The sequence below is a fragment of the Taeniopygia guttata genome, chromosome 2 (assembly GCF_048771995.1).
Source record: "Taeniopygia guttata chromosome 2, bTaeGut7.mat, whole genome shotgun sequence".
NCBI classification, from domain to species: domain Eukaryota; kingdom Metazoa; phylum Chordata; class Aves; order Passeriformes; family Estrildidae; genus Taeniopygia; species Taeniopygia guttata.
Genome location: NC_133026.1, coordinates 80,685,611 through 80,706,999, shown reverse-complemented (window position 1 = coordinate 80,706,999; position 21,389 = coordinate 80,685,611). Strand labels below are relative to the sequence as shown.

Below are 21,389 nucleotides of genomic sequence, written 5' to 3'. Positions count from 1 at the left end.
AATCAATTCCCCAGGCATCACATCTCCATTGAATACATACAGATGCGGTGACTCTACCACCTCCCTGGGCAGCCTGGCTCAATGCACAACAATGCTTTCAATGAAAAGGTTTTTCCTAATATCCAATGTAAGTCTTCCCTGGAAAAACTTGAGGCCACTTCCTCCTGTCCCACCACTTGTTACTTTGGAAAAGAGACCAATCCACACCTTGATACAGCCTCCTGTCAGGCAGTTGTAAGAGCATGATAAGGTCATCCCTGAGCCCCTTTTCTCCAGTCTTTACTTATGAAAAAAAATTTAAATTCTGTCTGGTAGGGGGGGAAATTAAACAGAAAAAAATTAGTGCAATATTGTGCTCTCTCTTGCAGTAAGCACACATACAAAAAATTGACAGAACTTCATCTGCATACCAGCTCTATTTCTTGATTGCTGATCTGTTTATTTAACATATCCCAGTTTGGATGATTTACAACATTTTAGCAAAAATACAGCTCTTTAGAAGAAGAAATAAAAAAGAAAGAGCATCTGCTCACTTTGTACAGATAGTAGAATGCGGCAGGAGCCTCTCATTCATTTTGCTCTTTGTTAACAACCAGAGAAGTGCACATGCTCTAAAGAGACACATTAGGGCAATAAGGAACAAATCAGCCATGTGAAGGCTCATAGGACATGTCTGCACAGCTCACTAGTCATTGTAGCCACTGATAATTTTATATTATCAAAATTTATGGAAATTATTAGGTCCAGCACTTGACTGGGATGCCAAAATAATTGTGAATTGATGCTTGTTTCAAAACATGATCACTTTCAAAGGGAAAAAAGAAGTAGCTGGTATGCAAGTCCTTTGCTTTGAGAATTCATCCCCTACCATCCCTTCATTTTTATGGGAATGGGCACCAATGACATTGGGTGATTCGGGGAAATATAGGAGGATAGTGAACTTCAGTCTCCAAAGATATTTTTTTAGTTAACAGTAAAGAGTTGAAAGTTGCTCTTCCTCATCAGATGCTTGATCTCCTATACAAAAGTAAAAGAAAACCTGATTCAATAAAGAAAAATATATAGAACTGGTAAAGGAATATTTTCCTCCTTAAGAGGGGCTGGTTCTTGGCAAGGTAGTGCAAACAATCTTGTAGTCCTATCATCTAGACAAACAAAGTTGCAATATCTAGCAATCAACATTTCTTCACTGACAAATCATCTTTATTTAAAGAAAAACCCAAAAGATGATACAGAATGGAAATCAATACACCATAGTACCACTGCAGATACTGGCAGATCATCCCTGAAATATATTTATGAACAATTAGAAACAAAGGAAAAACTAAACAGCTTAGGGGACTACTATTAGTTTACAAGAAAACTTGCAAGAAGATTACGTTAAAGAGAAGAGTACAAACAAAATCAAGTTCATATGCCATTTATCCTCTTTCATTCAGCCCACATATTATCTCCCCTTGGCACATGTTAAGTGCATGCACTCTGTACACAAACCACAGGATAAAATGAGCAGAGCAATGTACTGAGTCTATATTACTCAGACGAACATCAAGTAAGGGAATTCTGTGATGGTCAGACAATAAGGTTAAGAAAATATATTTCTCAGGATTCTCTAACCAAGGAATCAAAAATAACTATGCTATTTTTCTTTTCTGGTTAGCCTCAAGTTGAAATGAAGGGTTTAAGTTCATTTCTTCTATGGATTGAGACGTGCTATTTTCAAGCATGTTTATTCAATGGATAACTTTGTTACAGCACAGTATGTATTTAAATTATCACTAAATATAGCTTCTAAAATTATGTAAATTGATGGTTTTTGTTGAGACAGCACAACTTTAAATTCTGATTATTTTATGAGAGCCTATAAGAATGAGACTTGCCCCAGAGCAAATGATCTCTGCTGTTCTCCCAGTACCAATTACGTCAAGTTCACAACTGCACTTTATTTCTTATAGAAAAGCCTAAGAAATTCAACTTTGTGCAGATAAACTGCAGGACAGACAATACTTAAAATTTCACACCTGAAACTGGATTTGGGCCAATTTTTTTTCAGCTCACTCACAAACTGTTAAGCAGTTGTGATGGCCCCTTCAGTTCTACCTCATGGATAGGGTCTGTCTACAGAACGAGTCTTCAGCTAAGTTTGAAAGGTCTGGTGTTTCAAAGTTCAGCAAAAGTGTGTGTCTGGAGAAAGAAGCTGCCACTGTAACTACTTTTATCATTTTTATTTTTATTTTTATTTTTGGTTTTGTTGTTTTTGGGTTTTTTTTATAATCTAATAAAAGGGCAGGTCCCCAGAGATCTAACTCAAAGGTTCTGTAGAGCAGGTGGACTATGAAATGCTGGAAACATTTAGACAAACATTACACTACAAAACTGTTTTGCTTTGGGTTTTTATGCTTAATAATAGTTCAACCTTTATAAAGCATCATTGTTTCTCATAGAGCAAATGTGGGTTTTACAGCCTTTTCTAACTGTTCAGGTTAAACACTATACTATAATTCCTTCACTATAATAAGAGAATGTTTTTTTTCCAAGTAGCTGACCATCAGTATACCCTAATACACTTACAGAGCTAACATTTCATAGCTGCATACAAATTAAAGTATATCCAAATGAAATAAAATTAAGTAAAAGTAAAATCGGTAAGACTATCTTTAATGAGTAGCTTATTTAAGCCTTTTCTGTCCTAACTCTTAAGCTACTTCAAGCATAATTTCCTTTTTTTGCAATGTAAACATTTGAAAACGTGTGTAAAGATCAAGGATCTCACAGCGAGTCTCTGTGTGTGTATCCATTCTGTAATCTGCACCTTCTTTCCTTTCACACTTGATTTATAAACCCTTGACTCCAATTATTGGAATTAATTAGGATAGCTGATGAATTCTTAGCAGACAGATTTTTACTTTTTTTAATATACTTTTTTATTAAGCCTGCATTTCAACACCACATTTTTTTGCACCTCTAGATGCAGACTCCTCCTTAGAGAGAGAGAGGGGGAGAGAGAGAGACAGAGAGATAGAGAGAGAGAGAGAAAGGGACTTCAAAGAGAGACCATGTACCATCACTCAGTTTCACCACATGAAACACTGAACTGCTCACTCCTGGGCTGATCCTGCCAATCCCTCCAATACTTAGAGGTCTTGTTTATATAAATTTGTTTTCTGTGATAATTCCTAACAACTTTAAATAATCAGAAAAGCAAATTTTCAGCTTCCAAGGAAGACACAAAGCACCTTATAGGAAGAAAGATCTATGATAAGAAATTTTAGAGCTGCTAACATTTTCTGATCTGTAGCAGAGCTTCTTATTTATAGATTCTGGGAGAGCAAAAAGGTGCATTATACAGTCCTAATATTAATTATGCAGAAAAACAAATGACAACATGCTTATCAATATTAAGTATGAGAGACACAAAATGAAATCTTTGGGATTATGTCAAAAGTCCTTTCAAAGTGTGTGCATCTCCTGCTACTGCATCTTCTTTTTCCTCTTCCACCAGCTAAAAAAGTATTTGAGCAAAAGTTCTCAACTGGTGGGTGAAATTCTTGCCATTTCCTAACAGAAGATCTATCACAGTCTTCAACTAAAACTATTTAGCTGGGAAAATCAGCACTAGAAATAGTATATGCATCTCTACACAAGGTAGCTTGACAAAATCATCACCTAAGTGAGCAATTTTTGATGAGCAGTGGGAAAGAAAGCAAGCTCTTTCAGGAGATACACTCCCATTTCATATTTCACTGTGACAGCTCCTGGGGACTATTCTGTCTTTTTATTAGTTGTTTGGGGTGTTTTTTTGCAGCTGTTCATCCATACTCTACATCAGACTCTCACTCCATTAGTTTTATTTAATAGTTTATACTTCATCTACCATATTTCTCAAAGGAAGACAAATCAAGTAAGTACATTGCTACTTTGGCATACCAGAAACTACAAAAAAAAAAAAAAAAGCTTTGATCCGTTATAAGTAAAATAAAAGTGTTGATATCTCTGTAAAGTTAGTACTAATTTTACAAGCTCTAAAGCACCTACCATTCAATAGCACTCAGCCTTGGCTGATGTTCAGCATGCCACACAGCATTTAGCTCTGGTGGATCTAACACTGCTACAAGATGACTTTACAGACCAGGGCATTAATGCAGCACTCAAAGGGATTTTGACTGTAACAAACTGATTTCTCAACTCTATGTTGGTCTAGCAGCAATAACAACATCAATAGATACAGAAAGCATTTTCCTATAGGCATTCATTAATTCAGCAAATGTCTCAGGAAGAATATGGATATCAGTAAGGTTGTTTGAAACCCGCCAACTCCTATTGCAAGACTCATTCAGAGAGTGGCTTCTCACACATCTCTCTTCTTATATTCTGATAAATAAATTAATCTGTTCCTTACACACATATTCAAAGACAAACCTCTCATGCACTTTTTCCTGGGGTCTCAAAACTTCTGTTTTCCATTAACTGGCAGTCCTGCAACTACAAGTCAAATGCTGTGTGCCCACACCAACAAGGTTACCCAGCTATCACATGCTGTATACTGCACTGCAAAGGTGTTTCTACATGTCCTTTTCAAGAGTTTTTAAGGACTCCCAACAGATCATTGTGTGAAGTATGAACCACAGCTTGTCAGAATATTTTTCTAAAGATGTCAGTTCATAAAGCCTAAGGGATATCATAGATACATACTAATTAATAGTATTTTTACCATAAAGGTCAAGAGGGAGTCTGGCATTCAAAATCTTACTAGATCTTGTATTAAAAATCTAACCATAAATGTTTCTATATAATTATGTTTCCCACATATATTTACAGTAAAAATATTTTTTTTTTCAGTAAACTCTAACTGTGACACTATCTTTAGCTATATCAAAAGATGCAATTGGAACAACATGGCTTCTATCCCCAAAAATCCTTATCATAGTGACTTAGAACTGGAAGGACATCAGTAGAAATTAAACATGAAAGAAAACAAGGGAGGTCTAGAAGGCAGGATTGGTCTAAATTCAAGAAACCCTCCTAAATATTGGCTGAATTAGATTCATAAAACAACACATTTTTAATCAACTCCTAGAACATAGTACTGCTAATGAGTATCAATTATTTTCTTATACAGTTGCATATACAAAACGAAAAAGTACATGCAGTGACCTCTTTTTTGTGAAATTAAGAAGCTAAGTGCCAGAATTTTAATCGTTCTACCTTAATTACTTTAATTTAGAATATTGTGTATGCGTGTTCCGATAGAAAAAAGCATTTTAAACTAAATTATACCACAATATGAATGCTAAGGAAACAAGGTATTTCATCAGAATAACTCACACTATTTAGCCCATCAATAAGTGAGTGATAAAGATCCCTCCTTCACAATACACTGGTGGTTTGCTGTTCTGAGGTACAGAGTTCATTCTCCAGTGTATTCAAGAACAGGACAGCTGGTACCATTACTATTATTAAACTATTAAAGTGCCAGAACAAAATACTTTCTGTAAAAAACACAGCTTTATTTTCTCAAAGTTTATGAAAAGAATGGAAACAAATCATTTTCCAATTAAAATTCAATAAATTCTAATTCATTGAAATAAAAAACTTTCTTAGAGAAACTGGAGGAATTCAGTGTGTAATATAATACATCTTAATCCCTACATCCTCATAACTAGAAACTATTTGGAACTCCCTCTAAGTTATGACAGTAATAGAAAAATCTCAATTCAAATAAACAAAAAAAGGCAGATAAGTTATAACTGCCTCAGGTTTTTACAGAAAACATCCTCCAAGTATTCTTTGCTTTGTTCCAACTGTTCCTCAGCATTCCACCCCAATACTCAAGATGACAACCACATGTATGAAGAGACTGCCCTGGTGAAAGAAGGAACTCCTGCAGCTCCAGTGCAAAAAGAGCTGTATCAGGCGTAAGCAGGGACAAGGAGGAATTTAGAAAGACCATATGGGCATGGAGTGATTACGTCAGGTTAAACAAAGTTTAGTGGGAGTTACCATTTGTGTGGAACATCAAGGGCAACAAGAACTGCTCCTACTGCTCCAATAGTAATGGAAGTTTGAACAGAGATGAAAGGTTGAACAGGGTGTGAGCCTGCTGCTGACTTGGGCATATGACCTAGTGGCAGCAGAAATGGATGACATTGAGAGACTCAATACCACCACTAAGGTATCAAAGACGGCATCTGTTGTTTAGCAGCAGGGATTCAAGAACTACCATTTGGAGAGTAAATGTTTAACACCCCTTACCCCACCTGAGCCAGGAACAAGTGGAATAACACAAGGGTTGATTCTGGGATTCATCCTGCTTAATGCCTTAATAAAGAATGGGAGGCAACAGAACGCAGTCTGCAAAGTTTGTAGATAACACCAAATTCTCAAAAAAGCTCAAGGGCAGGGCTGCCACCCAGAGAGGCCTGATTGGGGTGAAGGAAGAGGACAAGAGCAACTTCATGAAATTAAGTTCACACATGCAGAATTGTGCACTTGGAATGGAATAACTCCATGCAACAGTACAGGCTGGTTTTAATCACAAAGGAAAATGAGTCACCCACCTTAAAGTGATACATTCAGCTACAAATGCTGAACAAAATTCGAAAGCCTAATTGTATTTAATTTGCATAGAATACGGCCCAGATTTTTATATAACAGCACTGAATGCACCTTTCCCCCCATTTTGTTCTATATTAAAAGCAGAGGTTTCCATGAAGTGATTACACAATACTTAGCCTACTTCTGGAAAAGACTTTTGGCATTTACATCTTACCTTTGTATGCAATAATTGGGTGCTCAGCTCTGTGGCAGTGGGTATCTTCTGTTGTTGACTCCAGTATTCCTAACACCCCAAGTCCTGCCAAGAGCAGTGTGAGGAAGCAGCTTCCTTTCATGGTGGTCATGCTGTCCTCCACAGCAGTCACTTCTTTTAACTGTCTACTCTTCTTGCACTCATGTGGGAAAAGAACCTGGAGAATTCAAAAAAATGTATTTAAGAATGAGAGCAAACCACAGAAAAAATGAAACAATTCTTGAAATTTAAAACAAAACAACATTGCTTCCTTTCTGTATAGCATTTGACTATTCAAAAGTATGGTGTCAGATGCAGATATTCATTACCCCCTCTCTTTCATTTTGTAACATGTGGGGAAAAGAATATTCTACAATATTTTTTTAATTTTATCCTCTTAGATAGAGCAAACATATTTAAATCTATCTTTCCTGTTCACTGGGATCCACTGCTTCTTGCCTTGCTTTCCTCGGAGATGAAGGACTGCTCTGATATCTTACAAGTACAAGGTAGAAGAGGAATTGCTTCCTCATGTGAATGACTACTTTGAGAAAACAATAGCCCTACAGCATGGATTTTTTGCCTATCTGTAGAGTTTGTATGGAACAGCACAGAAATAGGCAGGAAAAGATTCACCTCAATGCTCTGACACACACTTTTGCTTTAGAGAAGTGAGAATCACTGGTTCTGACACTGGCTTAATCCCCATCCATTTTCTGATTGATGACAGGGCTGTTAATTGCAGACTCAAATGACAAAGACCCCTTTCCAGTAAAATTTAGATACCAATCAAGAATGCAATGGCTTTCATTTCAAATCAGGAAAAAAGTTGAAGTTCAACTCCCTGATTTTTTGAAACATCCAATAACCAGACCCTTATATAAGTAATAGAATATGTACAGTGTCAATATAATTTTAGATCCAACCCAGTCCCTTTAGCTTCTTCACTAAAAACATGCCAAGCAGCAACAACCTAACCACACAACCCAAAAGAATCCTTCACCACTAGCAGCTTTAGTGAGTCACACAGGCTTGTGTGCTGATAATACGCAGATATGAAACATCACTGCTTTTCATGGGGGAAGACCAGAGATTTAAGACAGCTCTATAAAGGCAGAAATGTCACTCTGCTAATTAGTGGAGAAATTCAGGAAAAGAAAATCAGCAATTTTGACTTCTAATATGTTTGATCTCACTGAATTGTAGTGCGCTGTTTAATAAGGTGGAAACTTTCTATTTGCATAAAATAAACATCCTAAATGCATAAAACAAAGGGCTGTTAATGAAAAGATACTCCACAATAACAGCAGTGTGCTCTAAAAGCTACACTCAGAAGGCAAAATGGATAGTAAACATTGGTCCCTAACATTACTAGCACCAGCATAAGACTAACTGCTCTTCTTTTACCACCTTATTTTGCTGCCTTTAGTAGTCTTCCAGCTTAGATGTGGACACATCTAATTCTCATTCATTTAAACTAAAATAAATAGATCAAAGGCATAATACATCTGAGCAGAAAATTCAATAGCCAATTTTAGCTTCTTTGCTAAATTTTCTTAAGTTACTGAAAAAAAAGGAGGAGAAGCTTTGAGGCAGTTAGATTCATATCCTTACCTTCCTAAGCAGTGTCTTATGATGTTATGTACCAATAAGAATCTGGCCCAACAAACTGCTTGTGGCTCACAACAGGCAGTATCCGATCACAGAAATTCTGGATACTAATGCACGTAGTGCATGAAGAACTTGTTCCAATGTTTCATAGTCCATTTTCTGTAAGATTGATATTTGTATGTATGATGTACTATTCTTACACAATTTCAAGTAGTTTATGTGGGTTGTAGTGTTCCTATTCCTAACTTATAGATCATACAAGTACATTACTAACCACTACTTCTAATTCATATTTCTGTAAGATTATGTTTGTGCATTTAGGAAGCAAAATGAAGATCTGATACCTTCATTAAGATCTCAACATTTTTTTCTTGCACACAGTATAGCAGCAAATATCCCAAGACCTAGGAATGCGGTACTTCCATATTAAAAAAAAAAAAAAAAAAAAAAAAAAAAAAAAAAAAACCACAAACAAAAAAACCCCAAAACTTTATTATTTTTAATTTTGAAATCCTAGAAATACTCATAATTGTGTGAATATAATGGAAAGGAATTAAACAAGAACAAAATGAAACATTTGTACTGAATTCACAGCTTTTCTTGTCTCTCTGGCTTTAGATGAAGCCCATGGTCTTTATGAAACCAGGCTTCCATATCCCAGCCAAGTTTCAAAAAAAACCAGCTCAACTCAGCAAACACTGCAAAAAGATAATCCTCTTTCTCCAGAAAGAAAGAAAAGGACCACCACCCTTCATCCAGATATTAAATATGCACATAGGTATAGATGCCTTGGCTTCCATTACAAAAGGATACTTAATTTCATGGGACTAATAGTGGTATTAGTAAGGACTAAGATATAAATGTCTGATATCTTGTACCCTGCAGGTATCAAGAGGACTTCTCCCACTTGTCCCCTGTGAACAAAACTCAGCCGCAGAAACAAAGATTCCTTCTCAATACCACCTTTCCTTGACCTCCAAATCCAAACAGCATTCTCTTTCATGACTGACTACTTACATGCCATAGGTGGTCTCTGACAATTGTTTGCATGGTATAGTCATGCTGTGGAAGAATTTTGGGGCCAAGGATTTTTTTTTCGTACTAGTTGAACTCTTCCTCTCACTGCATGTATCTCACATGGCAAAAAGTGAGACAGGAAACTCTCTCATTTAGAATATCCAAAAACAAGGAGAAAGGAGGAGGAAAAAAGAAAGGTGTGAACACACTTCTGACCATACATCTCAGAAAAAAACCAGTTAACAGCCTGAACTTCTTTCTACCTCAACCTCTAGATTTTATTAATTTAAGTCTATTAATGATTTTTGATGTATTAATTTAAATATATTATTGTAGGGAACTGTGAGGAGAAGCTTACTTGCAACAACTCAGAGGAGAATCTTCAGAGGCCCTAACTGATGAAAGAACAGTAAATCAAGGCAGTATAGCTAGAATCCTCATCACAAGTTCTTTAAGTTTCTACCCATTTCACTACACTAGTGTATGTATGGAAGGAGAAAGGAGTCTGGAGACTGCACCTAATACAGTGCTAGAGTAAAACAAAAATGTATTTTTTAAGGATCCACAAAAAGAACCAAGGAAAACCAACCAAACAAAACTCTTCCCCCAAGAACCAAAAAATCTTTACAATCCCAACCCCTGCAAAATATACAATTAAACCCCCTCTCAAGAAACACACACCTTCACTATATACCCACAGCATGAAGCAATGAACAGACACCTTAGAAGTGACTTCAAAACCTAATCTTTTTCCACAGAACTTGTATGGGCTAGAGTGCTCCATTCAGTGCATCCCTGAGTAAGGACCACTGCACCAGTTCCATTGCTGCCCAAGACAGCAGCAGCAAGAGTGAGTCTGTGGAAGCACGCTACACATACCTGAGACACTGCAACAAGTCAGAAGGCTTGAAGCAGACAAAGTAATCTTTTCTGAAATCACCCCCTCTCCTTACTGACAGTGTAGCTTTCATGCTAAGAAGGGACAGCTAGCCTGAAGCAATATGACAAGAAAAGACAAAGCCAAGAGGACCCTAAACATTAAAAGATTCCGCCAGTTTCCTTGATTTCTGTATAATTTCCATATGGACATCTCTCTCAACAATGACAGTAATGGTCAGGTCAAAACTCTTCAAAACACATATCCAAATTAACGTGATACTGACCAGCTTTTTAACTATTGTCAAATATTTGCACATTGAACTGTTATTTGCATAACTTTTCTATCGGAGACCTTTATTTAGACTTTCAACAAATTTCATTTTACAAGTTTGTAAGTTTGTAAAACAATCTGAAGATGCAAAATGAAAAAGAAAGCAGAATAAGCAGCACTATAAAATGCAATTTATTTCAATATATTATTTCACTCCTGTATGTAAAGGGTCTTGTGCACTTATTCTATCCCTCATTCCCTTTGTTTTGATCCAGTTTGCCTAGAAGAAATATTAAGATGAATGAGGCCCATTAGGCAAAGGTAATATATTTTACAAATGTAGCCTTTGGTTTCTCTAACAACAGTAATTTATAAAGAAAAAAACAGCAATTCAAGATTTTCTGTTTCAGCTGAACCAAAAAAAGAGACCTATTGTGTGCACAGCTAAGCATTCAAGGTAAGTAACTGCTACTGCTAGGTCCAAGCAGATTCATTTAAAGACTATTCCCTCCAGGCACTGAAGTCATATATTTAAAGTCAAATAAATAGGATGTCAATATTTCTAGATCAGTTTAAGTACACCATGTTGGAAGTACAAGTTACCTCTAAATTATAAACTACATTTTCCTTTGTTCAATCAAAATTAGCCACAGTATGCAAAAGCTGCTACACTAGCTGCAGCTGTTCCAAAGCAAAGATGCTTTCAAATAATTATCCTTGCTGATTCAGTAAGTGACAGTTTTAAACTACACTTTTAGTGAAAGATGAAGCAAGTCTATGTCAACATAAGTGTACAAACAGCAGTGTTGGGCATGTTTAAAAAATGCCAATTTCAGGACTGGTTCTGGGTACAGGCATTCACGAGCAGATCTGGGGTTTCTTTACACGCACACCAGTGTTTACTCTTGCAGATGCTGCTCATGTAATTTGTTGCTGGAGACTCATTCCACTTGCCCTGGGCACTTTGCTCCACATCTTTGCAAAACAGTCAATATTTGGAAAAAGAAAATTGTTCATGTGAAGTAACTATTTCAGATTACCATTTTGCACTAGCACATGCCTGGGAAAAAAGTATTTAACTAATGAAACAAATTACACATTCTATAGGTTCATTAGAACAGAATTATGAGTACAAAGAAAGATGTTGTTCTATATTGCTACTGCACACACTTTAAAATAGTAGAAATTATTTCATCTTTGGTCATGACACTTTTATGAAAAATACCTAGTTTGTCTACTATATTGCTAGTGGTACCTTTTTTACAATTTAATAAAAGAAGAGAACATTTGCTTGCTGCTGCAAGTGACAAGAAAATTGTGAGAACTGTTTTTCCTCTTCACAAGAAAAAAGGCCACAGTGTTGTGTATCACTAGTAAGCATGAAGACAAATCAGGAAAGAGGGGTTCATGAATGCCCATGCAATGTAGCTCAGTGCCTCTTTCTATAATTCCTCTTCACTTGTTAAAGTCAAACTCCAGAAACTAATGCAAAACATTTGAAAGGAAGATTGGTAGAGAAAAGAATACCTAAAAAAGACTTTGTCACCACAGCTACCAAAAAATTTAACTAAATTCTAAGGCAATGTGTATGGACTCAATTCACCAGTAGTGACAAGCCCTGGAGCTCAGAAAGGAAAAATGGATGGAGGCCAAAAGCAGGTATCAAGACGGCTCTTTCAAAAAAAAAAAAAAAGAAAAAACAAAAAACCTAAAAAATCCCCCAAGTAGCTGTTTTTACTGTAGCACATCCTGCTTCCTGTCGAATGCACAAAAATGCACTACACCTCTTTATAGAATAATTACTTTGAAATACATTCTGTATTTGGTATACTCTTAGAAAAACAATTTGCATATCACTCAGATACACAATTAGATTAGAGCAATAGCCCAAAGATCACCTCACCAAACATTGAGATAAGACTGGAAGGTACAGATCTTCTTCAGTGAAATAACTCAGCCATACACCACCAAGTACCATCACTGGACCCAGCAAAGCAGACTGCTTGCTATGCAGCAGAGTAGCATATTCTAATTTGTATCTGCATAAAGTGAGAGATAGCTTCAATTAAAAAATGATTACTGGGTTCCTTCAACTTTTTTTAATACTGTCATTCATTTCTGCAGTGGCATGAATTTTAAGTTCTGCAAGAGGCAGACAGCCATCAGCTGTCATTGACTAGCACAGTCAAAAATCAGTCCTTGAATTCAGTGACATTTTGCCAAAAGACAGTTAATATCTGTAGCTAAGGGTGACAAGTCATAAAACAAGAACATGTCATCAAAGCTATTTCCCCAGCACTTCTTAAAGAGCTGATATTTGTGATTTCAGCAAAGGAAGCACTGCTTCAAGAACACTGGCCTGAGTGAAGCCAGGAGTTTGTAACAACACCTCGGAATTCATTTATCACATTGTGGGCTTCTCTGCCTCATCAGTGGCGTGTAGAGCCAGTGGACCTCAGCTCCCTGAGCAAGCACAGGCCAACCCAGCAGGACCACACAGGCGAGAACCACAGGAAGTTTAGGGGCAAGAATAAAGTCAAATCAGCACAGACTAGGCCCAAGTTCCAATAAAATCTCAGCGCTTTTTTTTTTCCTTAGCTATCCATTAGCTCCTCAGCCTTTTTGATATCTTCCTAGGACATAGATTCCTACCTAAAGTTTCCTTGTACTCATATCTAGAGCCTTGTTCCAGTCATTGAGAAAGCTTTTCCCCATGCAGTCCTTGGAACATCCACTGAACTCTGATCATTAGACTGACCATTAGAAACAAGGCAATAAAAGGAAGGATTCTCCACATCAGACAAACTACAAAGCCAGAAAAGCTTTTCTTTTACAAAATAATGCAAAAATGAAATGGTAATGATTTTTACAAATAAAAGTCTGAAAAGTGAAAGAAGAAACAGAAGAGGTTTAACAAGGGAAAGGCATGAAGTGAAAAGAAAATAATCCAGGAAAGGCCAAAGTGCCAGCTAGGACAGAAAAATGAAACGGAGAAGGAAAAACTGTAGCAAATAAGTGATCAACACATATAGCCTTGCATTTCATCTTCTCTTTTTTCTCTACACAACACTTGCCTCTTCCTTTTCCAGTTGGTACTATTATTGGCAAACCAAACACACTTTCTTGGGCCCAACAGACTGTCAACACTATCAACAACACAGAACACAAGCTGCTCTGTAGTAGAAATACAGTTTCAAGTGCTGAATTTAATAGCAGCTCCAAACAGAGTCTGTACAACAGGGCCCTGTTCATTTAAAAAAATTACAGTGTTCCAAAATGGGGTCAGGAAGACCTTCCAAAAATGGACCCATTGGTGGCTATAAAATATCCAGAAACTCTCATTTTGCAGTATGAAATTCAGGAACTTCCTGAGCCTGAAACATTGTTTTGCAGAACAATGTTCTGCAAAAATCCCACTAGCTCCTTGCTGTGGTCTTACCCTCTTCCCTGAGCCATGTGCTGTCAGCTCCTGACTAAGACCAGGGGCTGGGGTGGATGTCCCTCTGACCAAGCACAGCCATGTTTCAATTTTCTGCTAAGGTCTGAGTCTCATACTGCAAGCTTTTTAGTCATAGAGAAAGTGACTTTTGAAATTTCACCTATGAGAATTAGGAATCTATGTGGGACAACTACAAAAAATCTGCATTAACAATGTGCTGAAACTTCACTACATATAAAACACTCTTAAATTACAAAAGCTTGTGTTTTGAAAGCTGTCCAAAAAAACTAAAAAAAAAAAAAAAAAAAAAAAAAGAAAAAGACATCAAAAAGCCCATTTAAAAACATGGCTTGATTGAACTAAAAGCACAAATTCAGGAGCAGAGGGAGGTCAGTGCAACAGTGCAGATGAAAGTGCACTGAGATAACCATAGGAAAAACTAGCTGGGAAGAGAGAAGTCGTATCACTTGAGTGAAGGAAGAGGAAGATTAAGGTTAGAGTTGGATGAAACATTTTTGTCAGATCTGGAAGCTGCACAAAGTAGTTTCAAGCAAAGGCAAAGTTAATTAAAGCAGGTAAAAAAGAGGCAATAATAAAGTAATGCAAGCTTAGCTGTTGCATTCTGTATAAATTGGGAAAAGCCAACACAGATTGGAGTCTCTTGCGTATAACTGAATAATTAAAAAAGAAGATCATCGCATCACAGATTATTGCTGTAGCCATCTGGACATACTTTTTTATATTTGTAAACTGTACTAAAAAAAATGCCAAAATTTGTACATGGATGTAAAGAGAAACCAGAAGGAAAACAGTGATACAGCAATTTCAAATAGTTGGGTTTTTTTTAAAAAATGATATTCAACTTAAAACAGTTCTCTGTCATTTAGTGTATCACTGTATAAAAGTACTTGACAGTACCTGGTATTTAGCTTTCATAGAAACTTAATATAATACATTTTAAATATGAATCAGCAATCTAAAAAAATCTTACTGTTAAAACAAAACTATTAGTGGGTATTCTGCACATTAATATTAGACAAACTTCCAAAATAAAGATTATATTAAAGCAGTTACTACCTTAAAGAACTGCTGGATGAGCTTAAAAGTGTCATGAAATTACTATTGTGACAGCCTACTTCAGTTAGATAATAAAGGCAACTTCATCTTCTTGCAGTGGGTTCAGTCCTGAAGCCCTTTAGTACAGTTTTAAAGGGCACTGGGCATTAAAAAAAAACACTTCTCAGCAAATGCAGGGTGGTCACAGCTAAGACAACCAAAATACAGTGGAGGAGAGCACAACTTTTATGGCAAATCCACTCAGCCCCGTGGCCCCATCTGCGAATGCATTTCAGACTCCCAACTCCTCTCAACTCCAATCTAATTACCAGCTTTTGATTTGTTTCTTTCCATCAATAACCAATATATTCTGCCTTCACAGCAACAGTGTAAGTGACAGCAAGGTTTGGCAGACTGATAGGAAGGACAAGGAGAGGTAAGGCAGTTCAGAGCTCCCATCCCACAACTCTGCTGCAGAACACTTCTGTTCCCCACCTATTCATTTCTGTGTAGCTTTTCTATCAAGGTAGGCATCCAAAACACATGGGTATCACACCAAGCTTCTGGATTCTTTCCCTAGTTCTTGGATAAGGGATAGAGTATCCAATGGGATAGGTGGCCTGAACCTTCCAAGGACACAGTCTGCAGTGATTATGCAAACTAGTATAGATAATATACAATTAGTATCAGATAATGACAGAATGGTTTTGGTTAAAAGTGACCTTAAAGATCATCTAAGTACAACCCTGGTCATGGCATCCCATAGGTGGAGACACCTCCCACCAGAGCAGATTGCAAAAGGGGCAAGTGGGCCGCTACCTCACTTTGTTGCCCTTTAACACTATCACTGCAAAGATAATGGATTATATAATTTATACATCAACAAGATTTTTACAACACACTTAGCAAGATTTAACACACACATCAAAGCTGTTTAAAGTTTCCTCTAATCCCATGATTAACTCCCATGACTACAAGCAAAGGGGGTTCCACCAATCCAAATGACACTCCTCTGTATCAGATCTTGCATACAGATCTCTGATTCAGTTATAACTGAACTGCAACAGAAAAATCAGACAGCTCTCCTCTGCATCAGTTCTGTCTTCTGAAGATGGTAATCAGAAACATAGGAACCCTGACAAAGCTATTAGAATCCTGGAATAAGAAGTCAGAAGGAAAAAAAATTGTTTCTGCTAGATCTTTCTGAAAGTTCATCTACATTTTTAGTTACTCACTAAATCCTGAAGTAAGATACAGATATTTTAAAGTTTCTGTGAAATATCAAATTAATAAATCCTTTCCTGAAATAAATCAGGTAAAATTAAAACCAATGGAAGGTACAAAGATTTTCAAAGACCATTCTAAAATATCCAAACCATCAGAGTTTGCTAAAACAAAAGGCCAAATTCTTTATTGCTACAATCTTTATACTCAAGATCCTGTGTATTCACATACAGAGGTGTAACACATATTACGAACATCCCTGCACATGCCTGAACCTTGTCAATATAAACTTACTTATTTTTAACTAGATTCTAAAATATATCAAAACACCAAAAAAAAAAAAAAAGAAGAAAAGAAAAAAAGAGAGAAATAAAAAGTTCTTCTAAAGAGAATAAATCAAAACTTTGTTTTCTTCCTCCAACACGAAAGTTAAAAATTTAAGTTCTATTTTTAAGTCTGTTTAAAAGTAGCAAAACTTGACTCAACAGAAATCATATACTAGCTGGTGCAATGCTCTCAATAAAAATGTCAAACAACAAATAAGGAGATGTCAAATAGCCTAAAGTTAAGTGAGGAGTGAATGGCTCTTGACATACTTGTTTCAATAAAGGACTCTTGTGGGTTTTCTTCAAAGCATACACTGTGCTGCTCTGTGTATTTGTGTCTCAAAAATAATAAAATAAATGTACTCTATTTTTTCCCAACCTGAAAAATCCTCTTATTTTATTTAGATTACTTTGATTTCCATGGTTTATATAATTCTTAACTATGATACTCTAATTATTTTCATTTATAAGCTTTCAGGAAAAAAAATCTATTCCATAAAAAAACCAAAAACCTAACAATGTTGTGAAAATTCAATTTCTTTAGTGACATCTATCCCAATGGCGTCTCAGTGGCTGACAGCTTTCATCAGTCAAAGACTAAATTACATGAAGTGTCACTGATGTCTCCATCATATACAAAATCACTTTCATTGCTTTGTAGCCATCATTTTTCATTTATCACTTTGGGATCTTATAAGCATACAGTATGTATACACAGATTGCATACACTGAAACATAGCTCTGACTGCTCCTTTTGAGGAATCTGCACTTCACACACCAAATGTGTCAAGGTCACCTTCAGCCCCTAAACAGAAACACATAGAATGATTGCATCTTCACTTAGATTTTACTAACAGTAAAGGCACAGATTCAGCTTTCTTGGGCTGGTTAGTTTGTATCCAGTTTTTCCAGAACTCCCACAGCTGCTTAAAGGGAAACTTCCTGACCGCTCCTTCATTTTATGCCAAGGCTGGATGATGTGCAGTCTCCAAGATCCTTAGTGCTGCCCAAGACTACCAAAAACATATATTATATATACACACCCCCAAAACGCATACACTAGGGCCTGTACCCATTTTTGTGCTCCCCTATGTCCATCCACCCTCATCCTCCTAGTCTCTGTAGACCTCAGTTCCTCTCCTCCTCTCCTTTTTAAGGTAACCAAAACATGCTGTCATCAGCAGAAGAGGGTATTCATGTAAACACCAATAAAATGCTAAAACACTACATTTCCTTTCCTGCATTTGCTTTTATTTCTTTTCCTCACCTGACAGTGATACTAAAAATGCTCTTACAATATTAAAATCTCACAGTCTCCATCTCTTCTCTTCTACTGTAAGCCTTTTGCAGTTATAGTCTTTCTCCTTTATTTACTAAGTCTCTGCATTGATGTCATTTGCATATTGCTACAGAAAGACATGTTGTTAAATCTACTTCCAGGACAACACTCCAAGATCAAAGCTCTTGAAGGAATACCAAAACAAAAAAACTAAACAAACAAATGAAAAGGAATCATTGGAAATGGTGTCTACTCATGACACAAGGTAAAACACAAGTACAATACAATATTTTACAAATAAAACCTTTCCTTTTGCTGTGGGTGCAGTGTTGAAAAGTCAGAGAAGTGTCACTTTATGAATCTATTGTTGGAATTCAAAGTAAAGAGCCCAGAGGGAAAATGCTGAGGATGAAATGCCTTTCCACTGGGTACTTCATGCAATAATAAATGCAATATTTGATCTAGAGAGGGTCAAAAAGAAAAGGGACTAGACACACAAAAAACCCCACACCCAAACAACACCAAACAAGGAAACTTGCACATATTGTATGCATCTGGCCAAGTAAAAATTGGCAATTTCTGGCAGTGTTAGGAAATGTGTAACTTGAGAAGACAGACATTTAACATAAGAATGACACTCAGCTTACCAAAGAGGAATACCAAACTTCCTAGTATGATGTGGTTGCTATGCTCTACTGCAGCATGCTCCCCAAAGAGAAAGGATGGCACTCTCACTGAGGTGCACGCTTTGGATAGAGGAACAAATTCCCCCCATCCTTTCATATGTGGCCAACTCTTTCTCCTGTTACATGCCACTTTCACAATTATGCTGATAAGACAGTTGCTGAGGGATCTAGCAGAAATCCTAAATTGCTAATGTCACCATGATGCACTGTTTCTTTCACTACAGCCCTACCAATTGCTGCAACAAATAATACAACTGTACACAAGCACTTCTTTTACAGAAGCAATTCAGGACAGTGTTCATAGCTCTGCTTTTTTAAAAGACACAAACCTATATTTAAACTGTAATAAACACATCATACAGAAATGTTGAAAACAGAAATTGAAACACATTGCTTTTACTGCGAAAAATCTTTGCAAACCTTCAGTGTTCTGTAAACAATAAATAACTGAAACAGAGGTCATCTCATCAGGTTAACCATGAGCCGTGCTGCCAAGATAGAGAGTCTGCTCCAGCTAGGCTGTGCTAGCTAGTACACGGATTAACAGGGATTTCAATTTCCAGGGCTGTCAGTCTTGCATGTTTTCCAGCACTGGATTTCACCACATTTTATAAAGATAAATCTGAATCTGAGTGAAAAATAATTCAAACTGCTTCAGCGGTGTTGCCAAAAGGGCTTTGAGAGCAAACAGATTATACATATTTTAATGCACACACTGCAAGTATAAAAATCTCTGTCATGTGAAAAAAAAAAAACATAAATCCACTGAACTTGGATCAACAGAATCAGCTCAAAAGGCCTCAAAATAGTGCCCCTTTCTAAAAATTCTTATGATATTTTCAATCACCACAAAAAGAGAAAGCATCTCATGACACTTTAGAAAACTAAGAGATATATGGAATAATTAAAAGTAACATCTCTATCTAGTAGCAAGGAGTGTGACCTGAAGGAGGGCAGTTGTGCCAGTGGGGGGGAAGCTAAACCTTACCCCTAACTAGAATTTTAAGCATAAGGAAAAAACACAGAGATTAAAATTATAAATCAAAGACCATTTAGTTTCACACCAGGTGTTAAAACCCTGCTTCTAGATGCCATAAATCTTGGAGATTTAACTGGCTTTAATGGGAAGAGTCTCATTCTCTGCAGCAAGAGACAAAGAGCATTCCATTAGGCACAATGACCTCATCCATCCCTCCCTGATCCTTCTTCACCTCATATGCAGATTCAAGCACAGCACAGTTCATCACTTCAGTAGAAAGCTGTTTGCACCTCAGTGATCTGCAGTTATGTTACACACCAGGCACAAAGTTTCTGAAAGATAATGAAGCTCCTTTGACTCTGAAATTGCTAGTGCTGCTTAGAAGCAATGCAGGTTCCTTGTAGCACAGAACAACTACTGCTAATGACCTTCTCACTGTTATGTTTCATTTGTTAAGATTCCACATGTCCTGCACAAAGGGAAGCCCTTATCAGAAGCTCAAAAAGAACTTTTCTTCATAAATACATGAGGTCAAAGAATTAGGTGGTTAGAGAAATGGCTGACCTAAGCATTACTTTAAATTGGTAATTACTTATGATATATATCTTCTTTCCCTTTTAACTGCTCTTATTCTGCAATTCCCATCCATCCAGATCTAAACCCACACCTCTGTATCCCCTCTTCCTGCAAGAAAAATATTCTTTCCTCATGACTGTACATTACTATTTGAAATTTTTGTATAATTTCTGTCTTTGCAAGTCTTTGCCATGTTACTTAGAAATTCTCAGTCTCCATTTCAGCTTCTTTAGATTCATTTTTGCTACTGTTTCAACAAAATACATTTCTGCCAAAAGCAACTAATCTCTGACCTAATGGAAAAAAAAAAAAAAAAACAAAAAAAAAACAAAAAAAATATTTTCCCCTTCAGAATTTTTTTTTATTTCAAGTTCCCTTGGAAAGTTTCCCAGAGGAAGTACACATACTGGTACAGGAAGTTGGAATACTCTTTCATACTTGCATGGATCCATCCATCTCACATGCATAAACCACTGATGGAAAACCAAGCATACTGCTGTTTTCCTTCTCAGTATCCGCTCCTCTCTAAGCTCCTTAAATTCTGTTAAATCTTCAGAACTTTATTCAGTAGTTCCTCAACCTTATTTACATCTTTTTATTCAATTCCTTAAGATCAATTTACCTATTTTCCTCTAATCTTCTCCCATGACCATCTTCCTTCCAGTAACGTTATCTGTTGCAGCCATTTAAGCTGCTATCATTATGAAACGCTGTCACTCGTAGCCTTTCCCCTTTGATCGCGATAATATAACTCCAACACTTTCCTTCTCAAGCTAATTCACAAGCACAAAAGTATCTCCAAATTTATCAGTGTATTCTCATTCTCTTTGTAATTCTTTTAGACTTTGACATTTCATCTTGCTTATCTCTCCCCTTGAAGTCTGCTGTCTCTACACCAAAATGGACATCACTAGAACTCACAGATTGAGAAAAGGTGTTCTGGTAATTCTTCGCTCCCCAAAAGGCACTACAGACTGTACAGCAAATAGGGTAAACAGAAAACTGGGATTTTTGGACTAAGAATTGAACTCTCAAAGAAACAGCTTGAACATATTAAAACAAATTTAATGGTAATTTATCAAGAGCCAAAATAAGATTAAAAGCATTTATCTTACAATGAGGGAAAAGGCTCCAAGCTCTGTGGGAGACCTTAAATTACATAACAGCTTAGCATTTTTTAAAATAGTGTTAGTAACAGAGTCCTCTTCTGGGACTGCACCCTGCAACCTTACTGTTTATAAAATAGCACTGAAGAACCA

At 36.6% G+C, this 21,389-nt stretch overlaps 1 protein-coding gene across 5 annotated transcripts in view; it reads right to left on the bottom strand.

Annotated features, from left to right (window-relative positions):
• Positions 1-21,389, bottom strand: part of SEMA5A (semaphorin 5A) — a 324,637-nt gene that overhangs the window by 218,076 nt on the left and 85,172 nt on the right. For all 5 annotated transcript variants that reach the window (XM_041714648.2, XM_072924332.1, XM_041714647.2 and 2 more), the window contains one exon: positions 6,770-6,965. In XM_041714648.2, coding sequence (XP_041570582.1) covers positions 6,770-6,899 — 130 coding nt within the window. In that variant the 5' untranslated portion in view covers positions 6,900-6,965. The remainder of the gene's footprint in view (positions 1-6,769; positions 6,966-21,389) is intronic.